Source organism: Argentina silus (genome assembly GCF_951799395.1).
Source record: "Argentina silus genome assembly, chromosome: 3".
In the NCBI taxonomy this organism is placed as follows: Eukaryota; Metazoa; Chordata; class Actinopteri; order Argentiniformes; family Argentinidae; genus Argentina; species Argentina silus.
Window position 1 is genome coordinate 19,674,568 of NC_139657.1, and position 23,874 is coordinate 19,698,441.

Consider the following 23,874-nt stretch of genomic DNA (forward strand, 5'->3'; position numbering starts at 1 on the left):
GAAGTAGTCATTCTGGGTTTCAATCAACCTCTCTGTCGAATATTATATAATATATATATGTTTTATATGTGATATCTCAGGTTTTCTTTTCTAAAATGGCATCAGGGTCACCAGCTTCATCTGCAGTGACATGGAATACAGAGAATGAACTGTCATGGACCTTTTTCCATGGGCCACTCAGTACCCCCTCAGCTCTCCCCTAGTCTGAAGTGAGTGTGTGGGCATCAGGGGGTGTTCAAGATGGGGAATGCCATGCGTGGTTTAGTGGCCTTCATCCCCTCCGAGCGCTGCCAGCGTTTCTTGGTGGGTGATCTGAAGGAGATGCCCCTAGATCGGACTCTAGACCTGAGCTGCCGCCAGCTGCGTCGCCTCCCTGTGGCCGCCTGTGTCTTCAATGAGCTGGTGAAGCTCTACCTGAGTGACAACCACCTTAGCAGCCTGCCCAATGAGCTGCAGGGCCTAAAGAAGCTCCAGCTCCTAGCACTCGACTTCAACTGCTTCGAGGAGCTACCTGCAGTGGTGTGCAGACTCCCCCAGCTTAACATCCTCTACCTGGGCAACAACAGGCTTTACAGCCTCCCCAGGGAGTTGGGACAGCTTAGGGAGCTTAATACTCTGTGGCTGGAGACCAACTGCTTCACCGAGTTCCCCAGTGTGGTCTGTGACCTCCCTATGCTCAAAACTCTCCATCTGGGCTACAATCAGCTAAGCAGCCTGCCTATGGAGCTTGGGGGGCTGGAGGAACTACGCAGCATCTGGCTAGCTGGGAACCAGCTCTGTAAATTCCCTCCAGTGTTGCTTGAGATGCACTTTATGGCCGTGATCGATGTGGACCGCAACAAAATCCGCCGCTTTCCCAGTCTGGCCCACCTGCAGGGGCTGAAATTGGTAATCTACGACCACAACCCCTGTGTAAATGCACCCGTGGTAGGCGAAGGAGTCAGGAGGGTCGGACGCTGGGCGGACAGCTCAGATGATGAGGAGGATGATGATGGGTCAAAAGTAGTAGGAGAGACTCCACCAGTAGGTCCAACTGAGGTCAAGGAACTACCCCCCGAAAGTGAATAGGATGCACACATGAAAAAGTGTCATGGAAGAATCTGACCTTCAGATTGACAAGGCCCTTTAGAGCAGGATGCCACTCAAGTGGAGCACTTACTGGAGAGCGGCCATTAGTCTCAGCATGTTACACAAGCAACCAGGCCCGATGGTGTTTGGTTCCAAATATGGTAAACCCAATGATATGGACCCACAAACCGATGACAAAGGAATAAGCTCCTACAGTTGGTTTTCTGTCACAAGAACATAGGCCTTGTGAATAGAGCCAGGCCTATATCAGAGTGAAGTTCTCTTATTACTACTTTTACACCTGCACAGTTTACAATGGTTAAAACTATGGCAATACATGTTTAGCGGTATTTGCTTTGATTTCGGTTGATTACAGAAATCAAAGCATTGTAGAAAATGCTGCCCCTGTTGAAACTGTGTGGCCTTAGGCTCTTAGGTCAATATGGAATTGTTGAGTCATTTGTTTCCGCTTTCTCATCAGCTGAGTATGATTTTAAGAATTCACATACCTTACTTAGAAATGAATCTCTTGCTAGGATATGAATTACGGTCTCTACCAGACACGGCTAAATTCAGTGTGGTAATTAATACATATGATGGATGGTTAAAGTCAAGCAATGCACCTTTCATCCAGAACAATGCATAATTCATCTGACAGATTGCAGTCGGAGGTTTGATTAAAGACATTTAATGGGTTTTAATATTACAAAAAAAGCTCCTGATGTATGATATAAAACAGAGCCACAGTATGTGACTCTATAAATCATTATTTCACACTGAAGAGGAACATTCTGCAGCCTAATTTTGTTTTGAAATGATCCTCTTTGTGTGGTGCTACTAACCAGTAAGAAGAGCTTGTGCAAGTTTTATTTTGGTCTCTTCGGGCTATTCAAATAAAATGGCACGTGCCAACATTACTGTACTTCATTCATTGTGAATCCAGACCTGATCATACTGTAAGAAAACATATTCCCAAAATGCACATTTCATAACATACATTTTCTGTGTAATTATTATCAACAGGTTTTCTCATGAAGTGAATATGACCAGAGATGGGTGTACCACTTGATTATGACCGAGAGGGATATGGATATACGGTCATTGGTTAGGTTATACTCAGATGCAGGTGGAAATACATAAAGCAATGGAGGTTCTAGATTGCACATCAGAAATATGCCTATACAAAATCGTATCAAGTAACATTTCAGATGTAATCTTTGAAACAATCCAACCCAATTACATCATGACAACATGATGATGTTGATATTATATTTTCTTCACACTCCCTTTGACACCGGATGTGCAGAGTTTAATTTTTTGCAACGTTTGAAGAAGTGGAGCAACGCCTTGGATCGCCAGGCTAGCGCTACAGCTGCAATGCCGATGGGAAAGAAAACTCGCACAGGAACCGGGGGACGCAGAACAATACTGCAGCTCTCACCGCCTGGTCTTCGTAGCGGGTCTGTTGGAGGAGGAGAAGAAGCATTAGGTTCAGGATCCGAAGGTAAGATCAAGACATAAGAACGTTAGCAGTGAGTGGGCGATTCTGTTAAAATTGGGCCCGTTTTTCCTAGCAAATCATCAGCAGTAAGGAGTTTTGAAGCTGATGTTAGCTATGCTAGGTAGCTAAATGGCCTTGTCAGCGCGGGTAAGTATAATCGCTGTAATGGAAAGTCCTGAGGTCGATAAAACGTTGCTTTACACATTAAGATAAACATTTAACATTAACACATTATTATGTTTACATTAGGGTATGTTGTTCATTAAGGAAGTTATGAAAGTACACACTTATTACTGAGTTCTGTATATCCAGGAACGTTTCATTTAACGTTTTCGTTTCAGAGATTAGACAGACCCCTTGTCAGCAAGGTTGCTAGTCGTTCAAAATGTCTGACTCCCATATACGAATGCAGTGTTTTCGTAACTTGCTCTTCTGCTAGTGGCAGAATCTGGTGTTGAACGATGTTCGGGAGGTTAATGTAATGTCACACATAAAGATTACCCGAGCTGCAACCACCCCCACGCGCGCTCTGTTGATAACAAGACAGAACCAGCCTTGAAAGGGGCGAGCGTGCAATTCATATTGGTCTTGTTCAATCTGTGTTCTGTCAACGACAATTCGGGGCTAGAGAACTTGTTTGTGTGAATTTATTTGTGCTAATCGTGTACACATCTACAACAGACATGGATTTGTGTTGTGTAGAATAGAGGATTAGCTAATGATAAGAATGTATCTTCTGCCATAAGAATGTATCTTCTGTTATATCTGTTTGCAGTGTTCTATAAACTTCAATGCCCTGTCTCGCGATCTACTGCGCCCACACTACCAATCAATTCAGACTAGCTGATAGCGTCACTATCCTGTGGTTCTTACAATGCATACATGTGTGCCCGCAGACGAACAAGAGGCTAACGGTGATGGATATAGCATCCTTAGAGAAGTAACTACAGAAATGAGGAATCCAGCAGTGAAGGCCACAGGTGAGATAATTTGATAACGGTCTGCATTATGTGACGGACATTTGATTTACTTGATGTGATATTCTTGCACAAAACTGGCTCTGATCAATGTTTGTGGGCTTTTGTGTATGTGAAATTCAACATTATTTGTGAATCCTCAAATCAGATCGAGTGTGTGTACAGTAAACAATCTCACCAGCAATGCTGTGTGTTTCTTCCTTCAGAGGGTTTGTCCCTCCTAGGGGCCTATGATGACAGTGATGATGAGGACACAGACGACTCCCAACCTGCCACAGGAAGGACACAACACAACCAGTCAGCAGACATCGACAGCACACTGGCCAACTTCATGGCTGTGAGTACAATATAAAGCCTGTACCCTTAGGCACTTTATACAGAATAAGATATTAGCCATATATGGTAACATTACAAAGAAGTATTTGCCATCTAACTGTCTAGTAGTAGTTTCCATAAAGTGCTCTTCTGTAGTTTTTATCACCAGTTTGTTGTGCTATCAGTTTAATCAATGTCCTCATCCCTATCAGGAAATCGACGCCATCACCACGCAGCCAGGCTCAGACGAGCCCACAGCAGACCCCTCAGCCCTGGCCCCGACCCCACCCCGTCCTGAGCCCAAAGCCCAGCACCACGGCTCTGATGAGGGAGCAGAGCAGGCCAGCACTAGGGCAGAGTTCCATTACGATACTCACTGCTCCCTAGCTGGAGGTACAGCTCAACCCTTGTCACACACTCACACAGATTTTGTCATATTATTCCAGAGATTCGACAAGATCCAGAGATTAGTTTTTTATAATTTTTTGTATACGAGTTCCTTATGTGTGTTTCCTGTTCCCAGTTGGAGTGGAGATGGGGGACTGGCAGGAGGTCTGGGATGACAACACAGGCTGTTACTACTACTGGAACACTCTGACCAACGAGGTGGCTTGGCAGCTGCCACATTACCTGGCTGACCAGGTGCAGGTCTTGCAGCAGTACTCAGACAGGTGAGGTGGCTGCATCTTACTGCATAGTTTTCAAACCAGTTTGTAATTATGTTGACAGGCGACATTCTAGGTGCAGTGTCACTCAGGGAGATGAGTACCTCTGTCAATTAACTTGACCTGTTTTGTATTTTTCCACCCCATGTAGCTCAACCGTCAATGGCAACGGTGCAACACAGACTGCAGGCTATTACACTGAGCAGCACTCCACTACTATCAGTGCCCTGACATCCAAGAGGGAAACAAAAAAGAAGGCAAGTTTCATTTGGATTTTGTGATGTCTTTTTGCAAATGAAGGCACACTCAAAAGCTCCATTCAAGGCATTATCAGCGTTGTTGATTGAACATGTCTGTCTCTTCCCTTACAGGAGGTGATGGAGAGTGTTGTCGCTCTGACCAGTGAAGAGGAGGATCGCCGGGGTGTGGCTGCCTCCCTTCTTGCTCCCCTCATCCCTGTGGAAGTGAAGGAGGCGGAGGAGAAGTGGAGGAAGAGGCTGATTGGAGGGCTGGAGGAGACGGACAACAGCCTGGACTCTGATGGGGAGGCTGGTCGCCTCCCGGGATCCCCCGCCGCCCCCCTGCGTGACCCAGACTCGCTCCCCCTTGGCCAGAGAGAGCAGTGCAGCAGGAACCAGTCTGAAGAGAACTCTGATGCAGAGGAGGAGGAGACTGAGGAGGACACCAAAGAGCTGGAGCTGGCTCTGGAGAGAAAAAAGGTGATTTTGAGCACTGTAGCAGTCAATTGTATGGACAGTTGACAACAAGTTGAGTGTGATTGGATTTTGCCTTGGGCACAAATTCAGTGCAATGGTAGTTGAAAATAATGTTTTTAGCATTCCATCGAACTGACTTTTCTTTTCGTTGACCTCTGACCCCTAGGCTGAGCTGCGGGCACTGGAGGAGGGTGACGGCAGTGTGGGCGGCTCTAGCCCCTGCTCCGAGGCCAGTCAGGAGGCCTCGGGCCCTCGCGGTCCACTCCCGAAGAAGTCCAAGTGGAAGACTGCCTTTCTCCGTGCAGCCAGCCCAGACTCTAACAGCAGAGGCTCAGACACACAGGAAAACCCTGAAACAGGTGAGTTCCTATACAACCCTGTAGAACACTTGTGTTAATCCATTTAGAACACACTGACTTTAAAGTGAGGGGTCATCGTCTTTATACTAGTCTTCTTGTGTGTCGCTTGCAGCACATTCCAAAGTCCCAGTGAAGGTTGAGGAAGAGGATGAGAAAGAGACCGACAAAGCTGGGGAGAAAATGGTTACTAAAGCACCACCAAAAGAGGAGGTGGAAACTCCAGAGCTCAAGGTACTAAAGCTTTACAACCTTTCTCTTGCATTTAATTTCATGTTTGTTATAAATCCACCGCATCAGAGAATGAACATGTGTTTGAATTCTCAGTTTCAGATTGGAGAACTTGCCAACACCTTAACCAGCAAGATGGAGTTCTTGGGGATAAATAAAAAAACCATCTCCAACTTCCAGCTACTACTGTTACAGACCGAGGTAAGGATGATGCCTTGGTGCTCTCAAAGATTGCCTGCTTTTGTAGTTAACCTCCAGTTAAACAACTTACTTCCAGCTGTAGCTAACCTCAACTTACTCACTCCCATGACTGGCTAGTGATCCCTATTTCAAATTCTCATTATGGCCCATCATAAGGAATTTCTCCTCCATCTCTCCACCATTTTTCTTCCTCTGCCTCCATCCATCTTCTCTTCATCTATCTCCCTCTCCTCTTATTCCCCCTTCTCTACTCCATCTCTCACTTTCTACTCTCCATCTATCTATCTCTCAGACGCGGATCGCTGACTGGCGGGAGGGTGCTCTGAATGGGATCTATCTCCGCCGTAGGCTGCAGGAAGCCGCTGAGCACATAAAACATTACGAACTTAACGCCGCCCCTAAAGGCTGGTTCTGCCACTGGGACAGGTACGCGCTCCTTACCTTTCACATCTCTAAACTCCCCCCTCCCCCCAAAACCTTCCCATGTGAGCACGACCCCCTCAGAGCTAGGGTCACCACCTTTGTAACTTGAATTTGGGGAGATCTTATCCAATCCATGATGTGGATAAAGACAAAACAGACAGACTCTCGAGGTTTCTCTGATGCTATGCTGGCATTTCTGCACTGCCAGTATTGATAAGGGAGCAGCCAAACAGGCCAGCCTGATCCCTTTAAGCTACACCACCAAACAGAGAGAGGACCTCCTGTCCTGTCCCCCATGGCCCAGACTCTGGTCCTTGCTTGGGGGAGGGCCTTTGTAGACTTGTCAGTGGAAGGGGGGGGGGTACTATAGTTCTAGGAAAGTGGTTGCGCGCGAGAGCTTTGAACTTTGCAGGACTACAGCCCCCAGAATGCAATGCTGTGCGAATGATTGACAAAGAGTGACGCCCCGGAAACGAGGACTGTCACAAGCGTCAATTAAAGCGAAGACGGAACGTTGACGGGGACCCAGCAGGTCAGACCAACTCTATTTTATATGTTTCCTGTTTTTCTTTTTCCTTGATTGACAGAAAATTGATAGAAATATCTGATGTAAAAATGAGAATTTACAGTATGCTTGTTTTTTGTTCTGCTGGCTTTGGTTGTTGTTTGATGACGATGCTCTCTCTTGGGCATCTATCAATGTTTGAGGGGGGGAAAGGTTGTCTGAATCTGTGTGAGTATTTTGTCATGACAACCTTAATGTGAACAATTCTGAATCTGAACATCTGAACACTGCTTTTGATCAACTTTGCAGGACTCAAGCTGATTGTTTTTTTTTCTTTCTTTTGTTTAATTGGTTTTGAAAGAGTTAAGGTGGGTTCCCCATCCATGTCCCCTATCCCAATCCCAATCTAATCTGGCCCTACTCCTGGATGGCTAAACTCGCTGTCCAGCCCAACATTCACCCTCTCCTGCCTTCTACACGGCAGCTCCCACTCCCTCACCCCACTTGCGCAGGGTGTAATGCGACCCATCCAGTTGTAAGCCCAGCTGTTGACACTCTGTCTTGTATCTCTGTTTTCCCCTCTAGAGAGCATAGGCGGTACTTCTATGTCAACGACCGGACCAGTGCCTCCCAGTGGGACTTCCCAACCAAGGAAGAGGAGAAGGAGGAAGAACAGAAGGGTAGCCCGTCCTCCCAGGCCTGGGTGTCCAGCCAGACGGACCCCAAACCCCCACCTGTACCTTCTGATGAGATCGCAGGTCAGTCAGCAAGATCCTTCTCAGCCAGAGGTGTCACATAATAATTTGCAATGACCAGTAATGTTTTTCATATTTGCTTGACTCTCAATTATGAGAACTTTCACAGACCTATACTGAATGACTGTGATTGCGAACATTTTTTCATGGGAGACATGCATAAAGAATTTAGTTCAGTAGCTAGTCTATCCTAATTATTTATGAGACACTCACCGCAACTTGCAACTGGTCAGTAAATTGTTTCTTCTACTCTGCCTGAGGAAAAAATGGTATTTATGATTAACACGTTTTTATCCATTTTTTGTTTTTAATTTACAGGATCGTCCACCTTTGCACCAGCCGCCCCCCCTCAGCCTGCCCTGCCGTCCTATTGGTCTGCACCTCAGCCCCCACTTCCCCCTGACCATCCTCCTCCCCCATCAGACTACCCTCCACCTCCCCCTCCTCCCCCAGAGTCGCCTCCCCCGCCCCCTCCCCCTCCCGACAGCGATGATGGAGAGATAATGGAGGTGGAGATGGAGGATGAGGATGCAGAGCCTCCAGCTCCTGGGACTGAGGAAGATGGCAGTCGCAGACCTCCCTTACCCCCGGGCACTGCCAGCAGTAAGGTATGGAATCAGTCCTCTCTTCCTCTAAAGCCTCATACATGTGTACCGGAGGACGTGGTCTTTATAATGCATGGAACAGAATGAGGAATAGTATCAAACACACCATTCCTCATTTCATTCCATGCATTACAATGAGCCTGTTATCCGATGTCTACCTCCACCAGCCTCCCCCTATGGACTGATGGGTTGGTGATGTCACACAAAAAAATGTGTGGGCATACCTGGGTCAAAAGGCAGCTGTATTATGTCTGGCCATTTGGTCATGTAGAACACATGTTGATTATTGCTCTGGCGAACGCGCACCATTGATGAGTAGTACTTCATTAAGGTAATCGGTTCATTAACCACAGTTAACAATGTTGTTTTTTGATGCTCCAGAATCCAGGATTCGATGTTGTGATGCTCCAAGTCAGAGTACTGTACTTAAGAATCCTTGTTTTCTCTCCTTGTAACAGGCTGTGGAGTCCTCAGCTTCCCTCGGTAAGGGTCAGAAACGCAAGGCCTCAGGAGCTGGTCAGCTGACCAAGTCCGTCACTATTGGCAGCAGCGCTATCCTCTACACCCAGACCACTGCCATTGCAGGTAAAGAATGAGGTCATCGCACCAGTGCTACAGAGAATCATGGGAAATGTAGTTCTATTCTACAACCATATCAGTGGTGCTCTTTGCCAGCAGATGCAACTTGACCCCCAATAGATGCAGGCACAATTTCTTAAACAGGCTTTTCTGTGTCTGTACAGCCATGTGATTACATATCTATCCAAAGCTACTGAGAGATTAAAGAGTTTACAAGTGTTATGTTCCTCTGTCCTCAGCCCCTGTGATATCAGGAAATGCCTATTGGGGTGTATCTCCGGTCGCTGCTCCTCTACTGCCTGCTGAAACTGCCGCCCCGCCTGTTCCACCCCCACCTACTTTACCCCCACTGCCCCCATCCCAGCCCCCCTCTACCCTGGACCCTGCAGGGGGCAAAACTCTGCCTGTGGACAAGACCAAGAAAATGAAGAAGAAGGAGGTGGGTGCAGATTAGAGATAACATTATACTTTTCGCATCGCTGTTTACTCCCCGATGCCAAGACTAATTAATCCACTTCTAACAATGTTCCCCCTCTCCTTCATCCCTCTTTACCTCATCCCCGTTCCTGTGCAGTCGAAGAAGAGCAAGACGAAGATGCCGTCACTGGTTCAGAAGTGGCAGAGCATCCAGAAGGAGCTGGATGAGGAGGAGAAGGAGAGCTCCAGTGACGAGGACAGAGACCAACTCAACAAGCGAGGCATTGAGGAGTGGAAGCAACAACAACTCACAACGTAAGAGCTTGTCTAACAGTTGTTTTTGTTTATTGGATCTCAAGTGTAGATTGCATAGACTTATAGCTTTAGTTATGTAATGTTTTAATTATGTATTTTATGGGTGAGCCGGAGTCGTCATACTCGTATTCAAATCCATTCATAGGACGAAGGCACTATATATTCGTATGTCGCACGCGATATCTCAAACACCACTGGGACAATTTTGACTGAACTTGAATGATCAAACTTATCTCCTGTCCTGTTTGAGCTATAGTCAGATAGCTAGTTTCTCATAAGGACCTAAAAGCTCCCGTCTGTAGAAAACAATGGATCAATGAAAATATGTCCAACAAGACTAATACCAGTATAAATGTCCCTTGTCTGCCTAGATATATATATATATATATATATATATGTATATCCTGTTTTTATATCAATGCATCTCCCTATTAAACAGTCCATTATCTGACATACCATTCATAAACAGCTATTACATTTTTTTTTTCCAACAAAGGAAAAAATAATGTTGTTTTTATTCTCTCATTAATACACAAAAATCAAATGTTTAATAATTCACTCCAGAGGGGCACTACATCATTTGTGGGTGACACCATGTTTACTGTAGACTTGTTTCAATGTATTTTTTTTTTCTCACCTCAGAGGAAAAGCTGGAAAGAACGCAAATTTTGAAGCTCTCCCCGATAACTGGCGGGAGAGACTGTTGAAGAAGAGAAAAATGATGAAGAGCTCATAACATCCCTCTGTGACACACACACACTTCACCCCAATGTCCACTCCAACAGTCCCCCCCCCCCACCCCACCCCACCCCAACCTGACCCAAATGGCTGGACAATGATCAATGGAGTGGTTTGTGCACTTTTTTTTATACTTTTCAACAGCATTCTAGGAAGTGGATTATCCAAGCCCCTCCATATCCTGGTCTCCACAAATACATTGGATGAGTCTGAATGTTCATTATTTTTATTTTCAGTAGGTGATTTTACTGGTGATTTTATGTGTTACCTGGAATGCCCTACCAAGCCTCCCTCCATCCTCTGTTTAGTATTTCTACTGTCTTATCTGTATAAATTAAAACATAAATGCCATTTCCTGTGAAATGTTTGGCTCCGCTATGAATACTGGAGTTTCTGAACCTTCTGTGATAGAGATCAGCTCTGTGTATGATTTAGTCATGTTCACCTCATGTCCCACCTCATTGACAATTTCATAAACTACAAAGAATGACTTTGGGGTCCATTGTCACTTTTAATGTTGCTGTATGTTCTCTGCTGTCTCTGATGTACCAACTTTGAAAGTGTTCTATTTATTAGAGCACAGAGGATTAATGAAATGCAATGTGCTCACATTTCTTACTCTTCCACCATTGTGATAAAACTTTCGTTAGTTCCCATATAATTGCAGCATACACTGTCATCAGCGGTGTCCTTGTTTTTTGATTTCAGTTACAGTGCATTATTACACATGGATCAATTTGTGGGACCCCTTCATTGCAACACTTTTCTTTACACAAGACTTTAATTTAAAGCCAGTAGAGATTAAATTACAAAGGTCATTCTCATTTATCATTGCACGATAACCGCCACAAAAACAGATGTGCCAATGGATTTAGCATTAATATTTACAAAATATATTTTAGAAATTCAGAGACCTTTTCCCGATTTGAAAACCACCAATACTTTTTTTGGGAGTAGTTTTACCGCTGTGTATGTGACATGGCATATGTCTTAGTATAAATGCTTCAAATCTCTTGATGTTCATTGTGATGTTTTGGTGTGGGAAGGGAAAGAAAGTGAACTTGTATATTTTGTAAAAAGTTATTAAACCTTTTTGTGAACTTATAATAGTGTCTGTTTTTTCATTGACTTAACTCTCAATAGAGGGTTCATTGTATACACAAACACACGCGGAATTTGGATTTGATCGTGTTTATGTTTTGTTTTTTTCAAGACAGATCTATGGGGGTGGAACTCAAAGAAAATTATTGAATAAAAGGAACAAATGAAACAAGTAAGCGTTATATCAAACTTATAAAAATGTAGTCGGTCTCTTGAATGAACAAACCTTTCAAATCAAACAGTCAAATTATATAATTACGATTTAAATAATGGAAAACCAAACAGTCGAATGAAATGCACACCGCTCTTGTAAGTGTATGAAGGATCAATGATATGATACAAGGATATACAGATACAGATAATACAGATGCTGAATAATTTCAATACAGATTAACTTCATACCTGTCATTACCCGAAGCCACGGTTGAAAACTCCAAACATGCCACACAAAGCTTCGAACAAGAGAACGATCTCCTTGGTAACATAGTGTTAAGAACATCGGTTGCTAAGCAACACATTGTAGTTCACGAAACATTATTTTGCTAGCAAGTGGGAGCTAGTTTGGCTAACTTATGTTGTTTACCCAACATTTTCGAGCAACTCTTAACGTTTTTTTTAATTCAAAGGTAAGATTGTTGGGTGATAAGCGGCACTGCTTTTTGCTGGTGGCAAACAGTTGAGTAGTAGCTAGCAGCATCATTGACTCATGCATGACCAGCTACTACGGCCATACACCTGATTCCTGAATATATAAACTTGGATTAAACGATTTTCTTTGGATTTTTCTGTTGCAGTACTGCTCAGGATGTGCCCGGCATTGAAGACAGACACTGAAATACTGGTCAGTTTCAGAGAGTGTTAGTTGGTTTTCAGTCACAATTGGTTTTCACACTGATGTCTGCTTGAGAGCCTGATCAAATGTGTATTCACCTGCAACAATCATAGCCTAAACTTAAGTCTCATGCAGAATAAAGTTGGATAGCAATAGGCAGCTTTCTGTTAACAATAGTCATTGACAGTGCATCATTCCAGCTATTTTAGATACAGCAATTGAGAGGATTATTATTAACCTTGCTTGACAAAATCTCCATTGGATTTATCCAAAGAGGACATCTGAGGATTCCTATGAAAGATTCATCCTGCACCACCTCCAGCACTATGGGCTCTTCGCAGGTAGGTTGGCAACCTGGCTTTCCTTGCAACATTTGTTTACATGGAGGAAAACCTGTGCTTGGTTAGACCTGACATACATCTCTTGCAATCCTGTGGCAATTTACCATGCAATTTAATCCACAGCACATCATATCATTCAAGGGAATCTTTCCACGATAATATTGAGACACAATGCCAGCACTGAGCCAAAGAAGCCAACAGACAAAACACTAACACTTTAGTCATGTTCCATTATTGACTACTAAGAATGCCATACTCATTGAAACTAGTTTTAGAATAAAATAATATAGGAATTGTATGTATTCTTTGCCATAAACTGTTAGATAAAAAAACTGAAACTCTCTACTCAGGCAGAGAGAATTCTCTCCAAGGCAGTCTCTCAATCCACAGAAGATGGAGGGATGTTCATCACTACCATTCCTCCATGCATGCAGATGCCCACTCCCCAGACAGCAATGACTACAACATGGAGATCGAGGAGGAGCAGGAGCCTGGGAGGAGGCCATGTAAGATGCGTTCACACAGATGCATTCACATTATTATGTTGTCAGGAATGAGAATGGGATTAACGTCAAAATCATGTCATTTATGTAACTCTAACAGAGTTGATCCCCCATGTCCAATGCAGGATCTTGGTTACCTTGGACTCCTCTTACCGTTGTGTAATCCAGTTGATTAAAGCGATCCAGTTCTCCCCTTGATTGCTCCCAGTGTAATACCATGATTTAAGGAGCCTGGTGTCAGTTGGATGCAATTTAAAAGGCCCTAGCAGTCACCCTAGCAGACCTGATCACATCTCTGATGTCTGCCTCTGGTAGTAATGGGAACCTCATGGTCTTAACATATATAGATAGATTAGATGTTTTTGGCTGTTGAGAGAATGCCTTTATTGGTATGATTGTATTTTGTTATGCAGTGAGTTTATAATGCAGTGATGTTGTGCTTTCTGGCCAGTCTCCTTACATCTGGGGCAGGCTCTGAGGACCAGGCAGCTGGTGATAGATTTTGACGGGGGGCGGCCCATCCCTCGTCTTAGGGAGCCTCTGGACCTGTTTGCTATCCCCTCCTCCTCCAGCCCATTCCAGGGGGTCCGCTGGCCCATCGAGTGTGAGGTCATCAAGGACGCCTTCAAACACATAGGTGCGCACATACTATAGCGTAGTGGTAAAAAAAACCTGTTTGCACAGTGATCTCCTAAATCCTTTTAAATTAGCCAGTGATTTGAACCCTAAACAATAAAGCAAATGCTTCTAAAACTGTTACTGAAGATAACCGTTCAACCTCATTTCATACTGTGCTCCAGAGTGGGACCCACCAGAACCGGAGCCGTTCTACCAGGCGACAGGCCATGAGAGGGCACCCATGCCTGTTGGGGAGGAGAAGGGGAACGTGGTCTACTGCATCGACCCAGGTAACCCTATCTGTATCATCTTCAGGTGACAGGTTTTCAGAGAACACCTTGCCATGGTGTGTATTTTTCCTCAAACAGTAGTCCTTCTTGTCCATCTCTCACCTGTTCTCCTTGTCCCTTTCTTACCTGTTCAGCCGCAAAGACCTCCTACTTCACCTGCTCTCGTATCGGAGGAAGCAGAGGGCCCATCAAGAGCGCTACTTCCTGTGCCACGCGTCAGGATGAGCCAACCCTGGCCTTTGAGTCACGCTTTGAGAGCGGGAACTTGCAGAAGGCAGTGCAAGTGTGAGTCTCTGGAGCCTAGAAACCCAGTCTGTTTCTACCCTGCCCTTCTATATTTGGTTATTCAGAGCCCCATCAGCTATTCCTTCCTTGAGTTCACAAAGAATATCATGCAAAACATTTCTCTCTCTCTCTCTCTCTCTCTCTCTCTCTCTCTCCCCTACCCAGTGGTCTCCACGATTATGAGCTCACCCTGCGCACAGATATGTACACCACCAAGCACACGCAGTGGTTCTACTTCCGGGTCAGGAACATGAAGGCCGGGGTGACCTACCGCTTCACCATCATCAACCTGATGAAGGCCAGCAGCCTGTACTGCCTTGGCATGAGGCCGCTGCTCTACTCGGAGAGGGCCGTCTGGGAGAAGGGCATAGGATGGCAACGTACCGGCTCCAATATCAAATACTACCGCCACCAACACCAGGTGGGTGTGAGTGCGGTGAGTGGAAAGTAACCTTGTTACAGAAAACAAATATTTATTTGTATCTAGCCTTAGAACTGCTGAAAACAACTATTCAAGAGAGCCCTGGAAAGACGTCAGCATCCTAAAAAACAATTGCAAATGTTGGAAATATGATTGATGACAATGACACCATTTTCTTCTTTGTTAAAGTACCCAAATCTTTCTCACTGACAGGCTGAGCAAGACAACAGCAACACCACCACCAAGGCCTTGCACTCCCTCACCTGGACCTGCCAGTTCCCCTACGACTCCGACACCTGCTACCTGGCTCACTGCTACCCCTACACCTACTCCCACCTGCAGCGCTACCTGAGCCGCCTGACCTCTGACCCTGCCATGGTTGCCCATTGTAAGTTGCGGGTGCTGTGCCGCAGCCTGGCTGGCAACGCCGTACACGTGCTGACAGTGACGTCGCCGGGCGGGGGCTGGGCGGAGAGGAGGGCCAAGAGAGCTGTGGTGGTGACAGCCAGGGTGCACCCTGGGGAGACAAACGGCTCCTGGATGATGCAGGGGTTCCTGGATTTCCTGTTGGGGGAGTCGGACGACGCACGGCTACTCAGAGAGACGTTTGTGTTCAAGGTGATGTAGAAACAAATAAATGTCCACTCCAAAATCAACCCCAAGACCCCTACCCTCAAGACGATTTCCTTAAACACTTCTCATAGATCTGAAAGGAGTAAATGGGTGGAAGCATATTGTAATATCTCAAACTTGCCCTGTGGTAAAGTCCCCCCATCCAGTCGTCAGTATCTAGGGATGATCTTATGTTAGCCCATCATTAAAACCTGACAGCCCCCAAAGCTGTAGTCTCTTTAACCATCATCTTCTTCAGTGTTGTTCCTGTCTTGTCCTGCAGGTGGTGCCAATGCTTAACCCTGACGGGGTGGTGGTAGGGAACTATCGCTGCTCTCTGGCAGGCAGGGACCTGAACAGGAACTACAGGACACTGCTGAGGGACTCCTTCCCCTGTGTGTGGCACACCAGGAACATGGTGAAGAGGTGAGAGGAGGGCCGTGGTACATACAGTCACAGTCACACATGCAGACACACACACACACACACACACACACACACACACACACAAACACACACACACACCAGTCATACCCATTTTTTATTGCCTTGGATTCATCGCTAACCCTATTGTTGCCATGCTTCCCAAGGCTGATGGCTGAGAGGGACGTGGTGCTGTACTGTGACTTCCACGGCCACAGCCGCAAGAACAACGTGTTCATGTACGGGTGTGACAACCGTGATGACGCCACGCTACGGCTCCATGAGCGAGTCTTCCCTCTGATGATGAGCAAGAACGCCAACGACAAGGTACTGTAGTGCAACTGGTCCCACTCTCTCCCAGGCTTTATTAAGACATGTCACAGCAACATCATCTATGTTTTTCCAATAATGTTGGGTTTACCTCCTTTTTTCTGTTCTTTATCAAAGTTAGCTAAAATAAAGGGCCTTATTTTGTCTTTAACAGATCTATCATAACTAAAACAAGTGTGTATCATGTATGCTGGTCCTCAGTTCTCATTCAGGAGCTGTAAGTTCAGGGTGCAGAAGAGCAAAGAGGGCACAGGGCGCATTGTCATGTGGAGACTGGGCATCAAGAACAGCTACACCATGGAGTCAACCTTCGGAGGCTCCACTCTGGGTGAGCATGCTGGCCAGCCTGTTTGTGTGTGTGTGTGCGTGTGTATTTGATGGGGCTGATACTCTAAGATCCAATAAGTACCAATGCCAGAGGCTTTTGTATCCCAGGAAACAGGAAGGGTACCCATTTCACCACACAGGACCTGAAATCTCTGGGGTATTACTTCTGTGACACCCTGCTGGACTACTGTGACCCCGATCCATCAAAGGTGATTGAGAAAAACCCTCTCCATACAACCCTGAATAGGCTTAAGTGTGCATCTCAGATCTGGTTGTTGTCAGCAAGATAAGCATAATATGGGACTTAAAGGAGCTACACATGACATTTTCACTGTACTACAGCATATCATGGTCTTGAAAAATCAATGTCCTCCCCATGTGACTCACAAAGAACTTCCCAGTCCGTTGTCTCAGCCTCCTGTGTCCATCTCCTCACAGTCCTAGTGGTGACAGAGTGCTGCTGGACTAGAGGCTCATACATGGGCTTGAGGAGGACTAGGTTGTGGTCCGATCTGCCCGGGGGGGGAATGCTGTAGAGATCTAGGCGTCCTTCACATTAGCATATAACAGGTCCAGTGTTTTGTTCTCATTAGTGGGGCACTTCACAAACTGGGAGAACGTTGCCAGTGTTTTTGTTAGGGTGACATGGTTAAAATCCCTGGCGATTGCAATGAACGCACTGGGGTGCTGGGTCTGTAGGCTCACGATCACAGCGTGCATAGTCTCACACGCTGCCTCTGCAAGAGGGGGGAATATATGTGACCACAACAATAACATGTGAGAACTCACGTGGCAAATAATATGGGTCCTACGGCCAAAAGTTCGATGTCCGGGCTTTCCTTCACGTAAATATGGTCAGGATTGCACCATCTGTTGTTGACAAATTCTGACATTCTGCAGTTTGTGACGTATAGACTTTCATAGCATATTGTGGAGCGATAGTGTTTAAACGGAATAGCTCACCACCAATGTTTCAATTGGCTATGGTATTAGCGTATTGTTTTCTCCTGCCGGGTACGGCCACTCTGCTGTCAAATGTTTGCTTCTTACAGAAAGTAGGCAAATCTAAACTATCCATAACAAATGTGTATTATTACTTGTTCACTTGACATGTCGGGATCTTATCTCAATGGTCTGGATAGCAGATTTTGGAAGCTAGCTAGTACCAATGGCTAATACTAACATTTGTAAACACACAGCTCATTGTAATTGCACTTTCAACTTGTGGCCAAAGGGGAGCCAAATTGAATGTATGGCTCCTTTAAAAAAGGAGATAAGAATGTTGGATTTGTTGTGTCTCATTCTGTACTGGCGTCTGTTAGACCAGTCACTGTCTGGCAGAATTGGGAGCATTGCTGAGGCAGGACGTAAAGCAGAGGCTGGGCCGAGATGTCGACTCTGACGGGGCTCTCTGCAGCATCTTAGTCTCGGACATTGAGTCCAGGTAATTGAGAACTAGAGCATCACACACACACACACACACACACACACACACACACACACACACACACACACACACACACACACACACACACACACACACACACACACACACTGTTTTATTTTTTATTTGTCATAGCACCAGTGGTTCAAACAGCACAGAGTCTGATGGCCTGCCCGTCCATCTACTGAGCACAACAGACGAGGTGCAGTATGAATACAGCAGCACTACCTCACACTACACGATACAGTTACTAAAGCTCTAACTTATTTTCCAAACTCTTATTGATATAAGTTACGTTTTTGGGGACGCCTATTCATTCAGTGAGCTTTTAATAACACTCTATGGCCTGTGGGTCTCCTTCTCAGCAAACCCAAGCGAAGAGGAAGCACCTGAGGAGTCGTAAGGAGAGAAACAGGCTGAGACAGGAGAGAGCCAAGAACGCAGAGCCAAAGATCCTACACAGGAAAATCAAAAACGTTGTGAGACATAGATATAAAATGTACAAGTTTAAAAAAAAAAAAAAGACAATACCTGGATAAATGAAGGTTAAATGAAGAATGAAACATACACAGATTCCTGTAACAAAAAAAAGACTGAGAGACAGTCCAATTGAGAATAACCAGTGAATGACATTCTCCCTCCTCCTCCTGATCAGCAGGAGTCTGTTCTACCCAGTGAGCATGTGGTGAAGGTGAGGATCCAAGAGAAGACTGTTGCCGTGGTGAGAGGGAACAAGAGGAGAGAGAAGGTATGGACTAAGAGAGAGAGAGAGTGAGAGAGGAAATATCCCACACACTGCCTCTGTGTTCTTTTTTTCATCTATCTGATACAGTGCCTTCCTTTGAAGTAAACTGATAAAGCAGAGGATCATAATCTGAGAGAGAGAGAGAGTTTAGAAATTGCTAACGTGTGTAATAAGTGTCATACTACTGTCCCTCCTAGCATGGTCATATAGTGACAACCTTAGTGATGTTCCCCACAGGTTCCCTTTGTGGTGAAGGTAAGCAGTCAGACAGGACGCAGCTGGATCCCTCATCCCACCACTCGCATCGGAGTCATCGGTCACGTGACCCTCTGGCAGGAGGAAAAGACAGAGAAGGTAATGGTTGTCACGCCACCTGTTATCCTTATTGAGGCTCTGCTAAATTAAGAACTCCCAAGAATGTGCTGTGATGCTCAGCGATGCTCTGTGCCAACAGAACGAAGACCTGGAAGATGTGACTGCTGCATACCTGCGTAGAGGGGCCCGAACACACCCAACTCAATCACCTCACACTGGTGAGTATAGGAGAGAGAAGCATATGTATCTTCAGTGTTTGCATATCTGAAAACAATTGGACAGGAGTAAGCCCATTCAAAAGCTAGGTTGAGCCATAATTATATAAAGTCATCATACAAAGTCATTTGATAAACCATCCCCATCTTCATCTGCAAATAGCTTATTATGTCCATCTAGTCCCCTCAGATCTGCAAACAAAGGGTTAGGGGCTAGGAGTTGATTTGGGACTGGGCAGGCACCCACACAGTCTGATGCTCATTTTCCTCAGAGGAGCTGGAGGAGGAGAAGCGTCAATGCCACACTCAACAGCTACAGTTTGGCTCCTCCCAGCCCACCCGGCTGACCATCACTCAACGGCGCCCTCTGTCTGTGACTGCTATACAGCAGCGATGCCCCTCTGTTCCTTTGCCCACCTGTAAGGTCAGAGTTAACACCACCCCCATCCAGCAACACCCCATGCCCTTCAGCCCAGATCACAGGGCCCATCCTGGGATGAGAGGTAAATCAGAGCATAGAAATAGAATGGGTAGAATGGGCATTGTTTTCTCCATTAGATTTTATTTAGCAGCAATCTAGCAAATATAAACAATTCAGATGTGTTAGAGCTGTCCAGCATTAATGTAATCTCATAATTTGTCTCTTACAGGGGGAATACCAGCTTCTCTCAACCACAGGTACTGTAACCAAAACACTACCTAGCACAAATATGCTCTTTATTAGAAGCCATGCATCAATGAGATTGAACATACAAGATTGGACTATAACTCCTCCAGATAATGTTTCCTATGTGGCAGATCTCCTTCAGTGGTCCCAGCCATACAGTGCAGGGTGGTCCCGGAGTTAGTTCCGTCGAGGGGACTAGAGCCGTCCCTGTCCTCCAACTTCTATCAAGCCAGGTCCCACTGCCAGCAACCTCAGGCAGCGAGACTGGGCAATGCTGCCCGGGTCTCTATACGCTACTACATGCCTGAGGCCCCCACCTCCATCCCCAACACGGACACTCTAGAACCTAGACTGAGGAGTCCGGAAAGAGGCTACACATCAGGTATGAAATACCTCACACCTCAAAGGAGATGGTTATTCTCTCAGATATGCTTTAGCCAACTGTTATGACGATTGTTGTCATGCCACACATGTTGCAGAACCAGACTAATAGTGTGCATGTTCATATTTGCTTTATGAGCATTGTAGTTAGTTCATCCTCATATGTTATCTTAATTGGCTCTTGTCATTGATCCTCGACCCACGGCTGGTGTGTTAGCATCGGGTAGCATGCGTGAGCAGGACCAGAAAGAAGGACCCTCAGCTTTTGAGAACCCACTGACTAAACCTGACATGGACAGCAACTCATTCCTACCAGACTTGAGGAGCATGGACTTCAAAAGAACAAGGTTACTATCCTCATCATGAAACATCACAGATACCTGTCAACCTACAGGGATTTTGAATGTGGCCATTGCATTGCTTTGTCAACTCTCTCTGTCACTGACCTACCTACTCCATCCCACCACCACCCCTCCATCCACTCGCTGTAGCCAGGGCCGGCCGTGGGGTGACCAGGCTGGGTTTTGGGTGCAGAAGACATGCCACTCGAAGAGAGAGCCTCTGAGGGGAGGAGTAGGCAGACGTGTGCCGGAAGGAGACGCAGTAACAGCAGGGGCTGTGACCAACAACCACAGGTAGTGAGATGTGCTCAGGGCAGAGCTAAACATTTCAGAGTCAAAAGGATTATAGAATGAGCTGAATGTTACCGATTCCATTTTGACTATGCTATTCGGCTCTCTTATAAACTATTCTATTCAATTAATCTCCTCAGGTTGGCCCAGGAGGCCTTAAAAGAGGAAGACGAAGATGAAGTGGACATTTTACCACAGGCGTCGCTGACCGCTCACTCCCGAATGGAGCGTCTACCTGTGCAGCGGGACAGTTTACGCAGGCTGCAGAAACTCAGCCTGGCCAAGGGCACCAGGTTCCCCTCCACAGGGAGAGGGAGAGGCAGAGGTGGATCCGGAGGAGGGGATGATCCGGAGGAGGGGATGATCCCTAGGCCGCCAGGGTCTGCCCCTTCATGCAGTACAGCACCTATGAGCTGACAACTGGGGATACATTGGTATCAGACTATAAGACTAAGGACCAAAGGATAACACCGCCTTTCTGAACTCTACTACTGCTAGGGCTTTTCTGCAACTATTTTGACCATGGGACAAAATCAACATGAAATTCAGCATTGCCTTTCTGATGGATATAGTAATAATAACATTTATTTTTGCCTTGATTTTTGCCTTACTCAATCATAATTTCTTACACCAATAAGTTTCCTGTTAACTTGACTGAGCTAGACATGTGATACCTTTAAATCATGTTTTATATCAATGTTTGACAGCAAGATTATGTATTGACATTTACACCGTAGAGGGCATTATCAGATTCAGTAATTTGATTCTGGTACACTGACTGGGCAGCATGTCTTCATAGAAGACAATGCATCTTTCAATCACATTCAACAATTGTGGCATGAAACAAAAGTATCTAAAAAGGCATTTAACACATACATAACACAAAAAATCATTCAAGGCACATACATCATATGAAAAACAGTCAAATACAAAAATAAATCTGTGTAAACTGCTGAACATGGTCCACTGATACCTTCACTGTGGGTTGAATCCCATCATGAGAAGCACAAGCTTAAATTGAGATTTCTCTAAAATCATGCGTTGATATCAAAGCAGATTTGCTGAGAAGTTTGAGCAGCCTGTGTGAACTGTCTAGTTAGGATTTGGCCCTGTGTTTCTTGATGAGTGCCTCTGATTGTCCCCATGTCAGCTTAGCAGGGCAGTCAGGCTCTGACATCCTGGACGCCGTCAAACTGTCTGAGGTGGAAGTGGCTCTCTGTGTGTCTGACCATCCCACGGAGGGCAACAAAGCCAGAGAGGGCCTGGGGGAAAAAATGAAAGAACACAGGGTTACCACAGTAGCCCTCGACCATAATCAGATAAAGACAAGAACAAATAAACCAGGGATTACGCCTTTATTCACTGAAATACATGTAGTTGTTCAAGGCATAAAGAGAGCAGCGAAAGTGTGAATGAATAATCAAAAAATACATTCATTTCCAGTGTTGCATCATGGGGAAGCACTTTCTGATGGAACACCGGATTTGACATGGAAATGGCCCAGTCGAGGGCAACTTGTGCAATTTTACAGTTATTGTAACAGAAAATACGGTCAGTTTACACACTATGTAAGGTAGTAATTAGGGGAGAAAAAAGCAACAGAGAGGTCCAGTCTTACTGTACCTGTGTGAATATGAACAAGGCGAGCACGATGTGAACTCCCCTCTCCAAGGGCTGGATGAGAATGGCCTGGTTGAAGAGCTGAAACAGAATCAATGGGAACTGCAGCAGGAGACTCAGGAGCCAGAAACCAGCCAACTCTGGGACCTGGCATGAGAGAAACAGTGGCAGTGCACTGATATCAGTTCTCTGTAATGGGTTTTCAACAATGCATCTTATATGAGGGCTGATCATCACTGTTCTGTTGTGATAAGTCAATAATATCTGAGCTTAATACTGTCTATCTGATCTAGCCCATTACAGATCTTCACATATATGTATGTTATCTTTTGGTGGGTGTTCCACTGCATCTCTCTATTCCAGATTCGATGGAGCATTGAATTGAGGTAGGAGAGAGAAGGGGTGTGTGTGTGTATTGTTGTGCACCTTTTCTTGCAAATTTCCTGCATAGCCAAGGTAGAGTCTGATGGCCTCTATCAGAGTCATCAGAATGAGAATGGTGATGAGGATAAACTTGTAGTAGTCAGGCAGGGCTGGATACTGGGAAAGAGGATATGGACAAGTCATGAGCTACATGTACATTACTTACACACACACACACACACACACACACACACACACACACACACACACACACACACACACACACACACACACACACACACCAAGTAATGTAACTGAAGGTGTTGCAAAATGTGGTACCTTTAGATGCAGCATCACAACCTCGCTGATCCACCATAGGGGGAAGAACCACATATTGAAGAACAAAGACATCTGGAGTGGGAGACTGGAGACAACCGCGCTATCTGGGAAAACAGACATGACATACCAACGAGTGATGTGGTAGTTATCTAACTATGGCAATGGTAAAAGTGGTTTGTTTTAGCTGTTCTTGATGCAGAGAAAGAAGACAAACGCTTGCTAGCCGTGCTAGCTAGCTAAGTGGTAACGTTACAATTGCCTTCGGAAACTAGAATTTTACTCACTGTGCGACAAGAATGTGACATGGTCTTCAGGAGATGGTTGAGTACGACTCTGATCAACAAACACACTTCGGGAGAAGTCTCCTAAACGTTTTCTTATCGGCTCTGGGAGCTCCATATGCGAGATATATTTAGGAAAGATTCACATCTGGCGAAAACGCTCGCAGTTTCCTTGGTTACGGAGAAAATCTCGCGTTCTGTTTAAAATCCCGTTTAGGCTATAGAGGGCCGTTGGAAAAAAAATCCTTGTGTGGTTTTCTGTAAGGTTGATATGTCATTAATAACACCAGGGAAGTTTCGAATAGTCAAATCTTGGATTAGGGTTAGGGCTATATTTAAATGAAATCATTGATGGTACAAAGCCTCGATGGAGCATCTCCTGTATAAATTACTCTGGTACAAGCGCGTCAGACCAACCTACT

At 45.4% G+C, this 23,874-nt stretch overlaps 4 protein-coding genes across 4 annotated transcripts; 3 read left to right on the forward strand and 1 right to left on the reverse strand.

Annotated features, from left to right (window-relative positions):
* Nucleotides 1–240: 240 nt before the first annotated feature.
* lrrc10 (leucine rich repeat containing 10) lies at nucleotides 241–1,068 on the forward strand (the record flags this gene model as incomplete). Its single annotated transcript, XM_083666494.1, has 1 exon — nucleotides 241–1,068. The coding sequence occupies one exon, from the start codon at nucleotides 241–243 to the stop codon at nucleotides 1,066–1,068; it is 828 nt and encodes a 275-aa protein (XP_083522620.1).
* A 1,353-nt stretch (nucleotides 1,069–2,421) lies between these two features.
* On the forward strand, nucleotides 2,422–11,474 carry fnbp4 (formin binding protein 4). Its single transcript, XM_083666313.1, has 17 exons — nucleotides 2,422–2,572; nucleotides 3,466–3,549; nucleotides 3,753–3,883; nucleotides 4,074–4,254; nucleotides 4,385–4,532; nucleotides 4,678–4,783; nucleotides 4,898–5,245; nucleotides 5,409–5,601; nucleotides 5,714–5,832; nucleotides 5,926–6,030; nucleotides 6,323–6,456; nucleotides 7,544–7,716; nucleotides 8,032–8,321; nucleotides 8,777–8,903; nucleotides 9,137–9,336; nucleotides 9,472–9,629; nucleotides 10,272–11,474. The coding sequence occupies exons 1-17, from the start codon at nucleotides 2,446–2,448 to the stop codon at nucleotides 10,363–10,365; spliced, it is 2,718 nt and encodes a 905-aa protein (XP_083522439.1). The 5' UTR covers nucleotides 2,422–2,445; the 3' UTR covers nucleotides 10,366–11,474.
* Nucleotides 11,475–13,065: 1,591 nt separating this feature from the next.
* agbl2 (AGBL carboxypeptidase 2) lies at nucleotides 13,066–20,583 on the forward strand (the record flags this gene model as incomplete). The annotated part of the gene is made up of 18 exons (XM_083666495.1): nucleotides 13,066–13,147; nucleotides 13,596–13,781; nucleotides 13,945–14,052; nucleotides 14,187–14,337; nucleotides 14,503–14,758; nucleotides 14,978–15,376; nucleotides 15,654–15,796; nucleotides 15,961–16,120; nucleotides 16,325–16,451; nucleotides 16,559–16,659; nucleotides 18,260–18,373; nucleotides 18,550–18,642; nucleotides 18,877–18,993; nucleotides 19,094–19,172; nucleotides 19,442–19,672; nucleotides 19,820–19,847; nucleotides 19,968–20,218; nucleotides 20,435–20,583. 18 exons carry the CDS (start codon nucleotides 13,066–13,068, stop codon nucleotides 20,581–20,583), a joined length of 2,775 nt encoding a protein of 924 aa, XP_083522621.1.
* Nucleotides 20,584–21,520: 937 nt separating this feature from the next.
* Nucleotides 21,521–23,605, reverse strand: tmem17 (transmembrane protein 17). Its single transcript, XM_083666345.1, has 5 exons — nucleotides 23,456–23,605; nucleotides 23,172–23,275; nucleotides 22,896–23,009; nucleotides 22,473–22,616; nucleotides 21,521–22,111 (listed from the first exon to the last, which is right to left on the reverse strand). The coding sequence occupies exons 1-5, from the start codon at nucleotides 23,568–23,570 to the stop codon at nucleotides 22,013–22,015; spliced, it is 576 nt and encodes a 191-aa protein (XP_083522471.1). The 5' UTR covers nucleotides 23,571–23,605; the 3' UTR covers nucleotides 21,521–22,012.
* Between the last annotated feature and the right edge of the window lie 269 nt (nucleotides 23,606–23,874).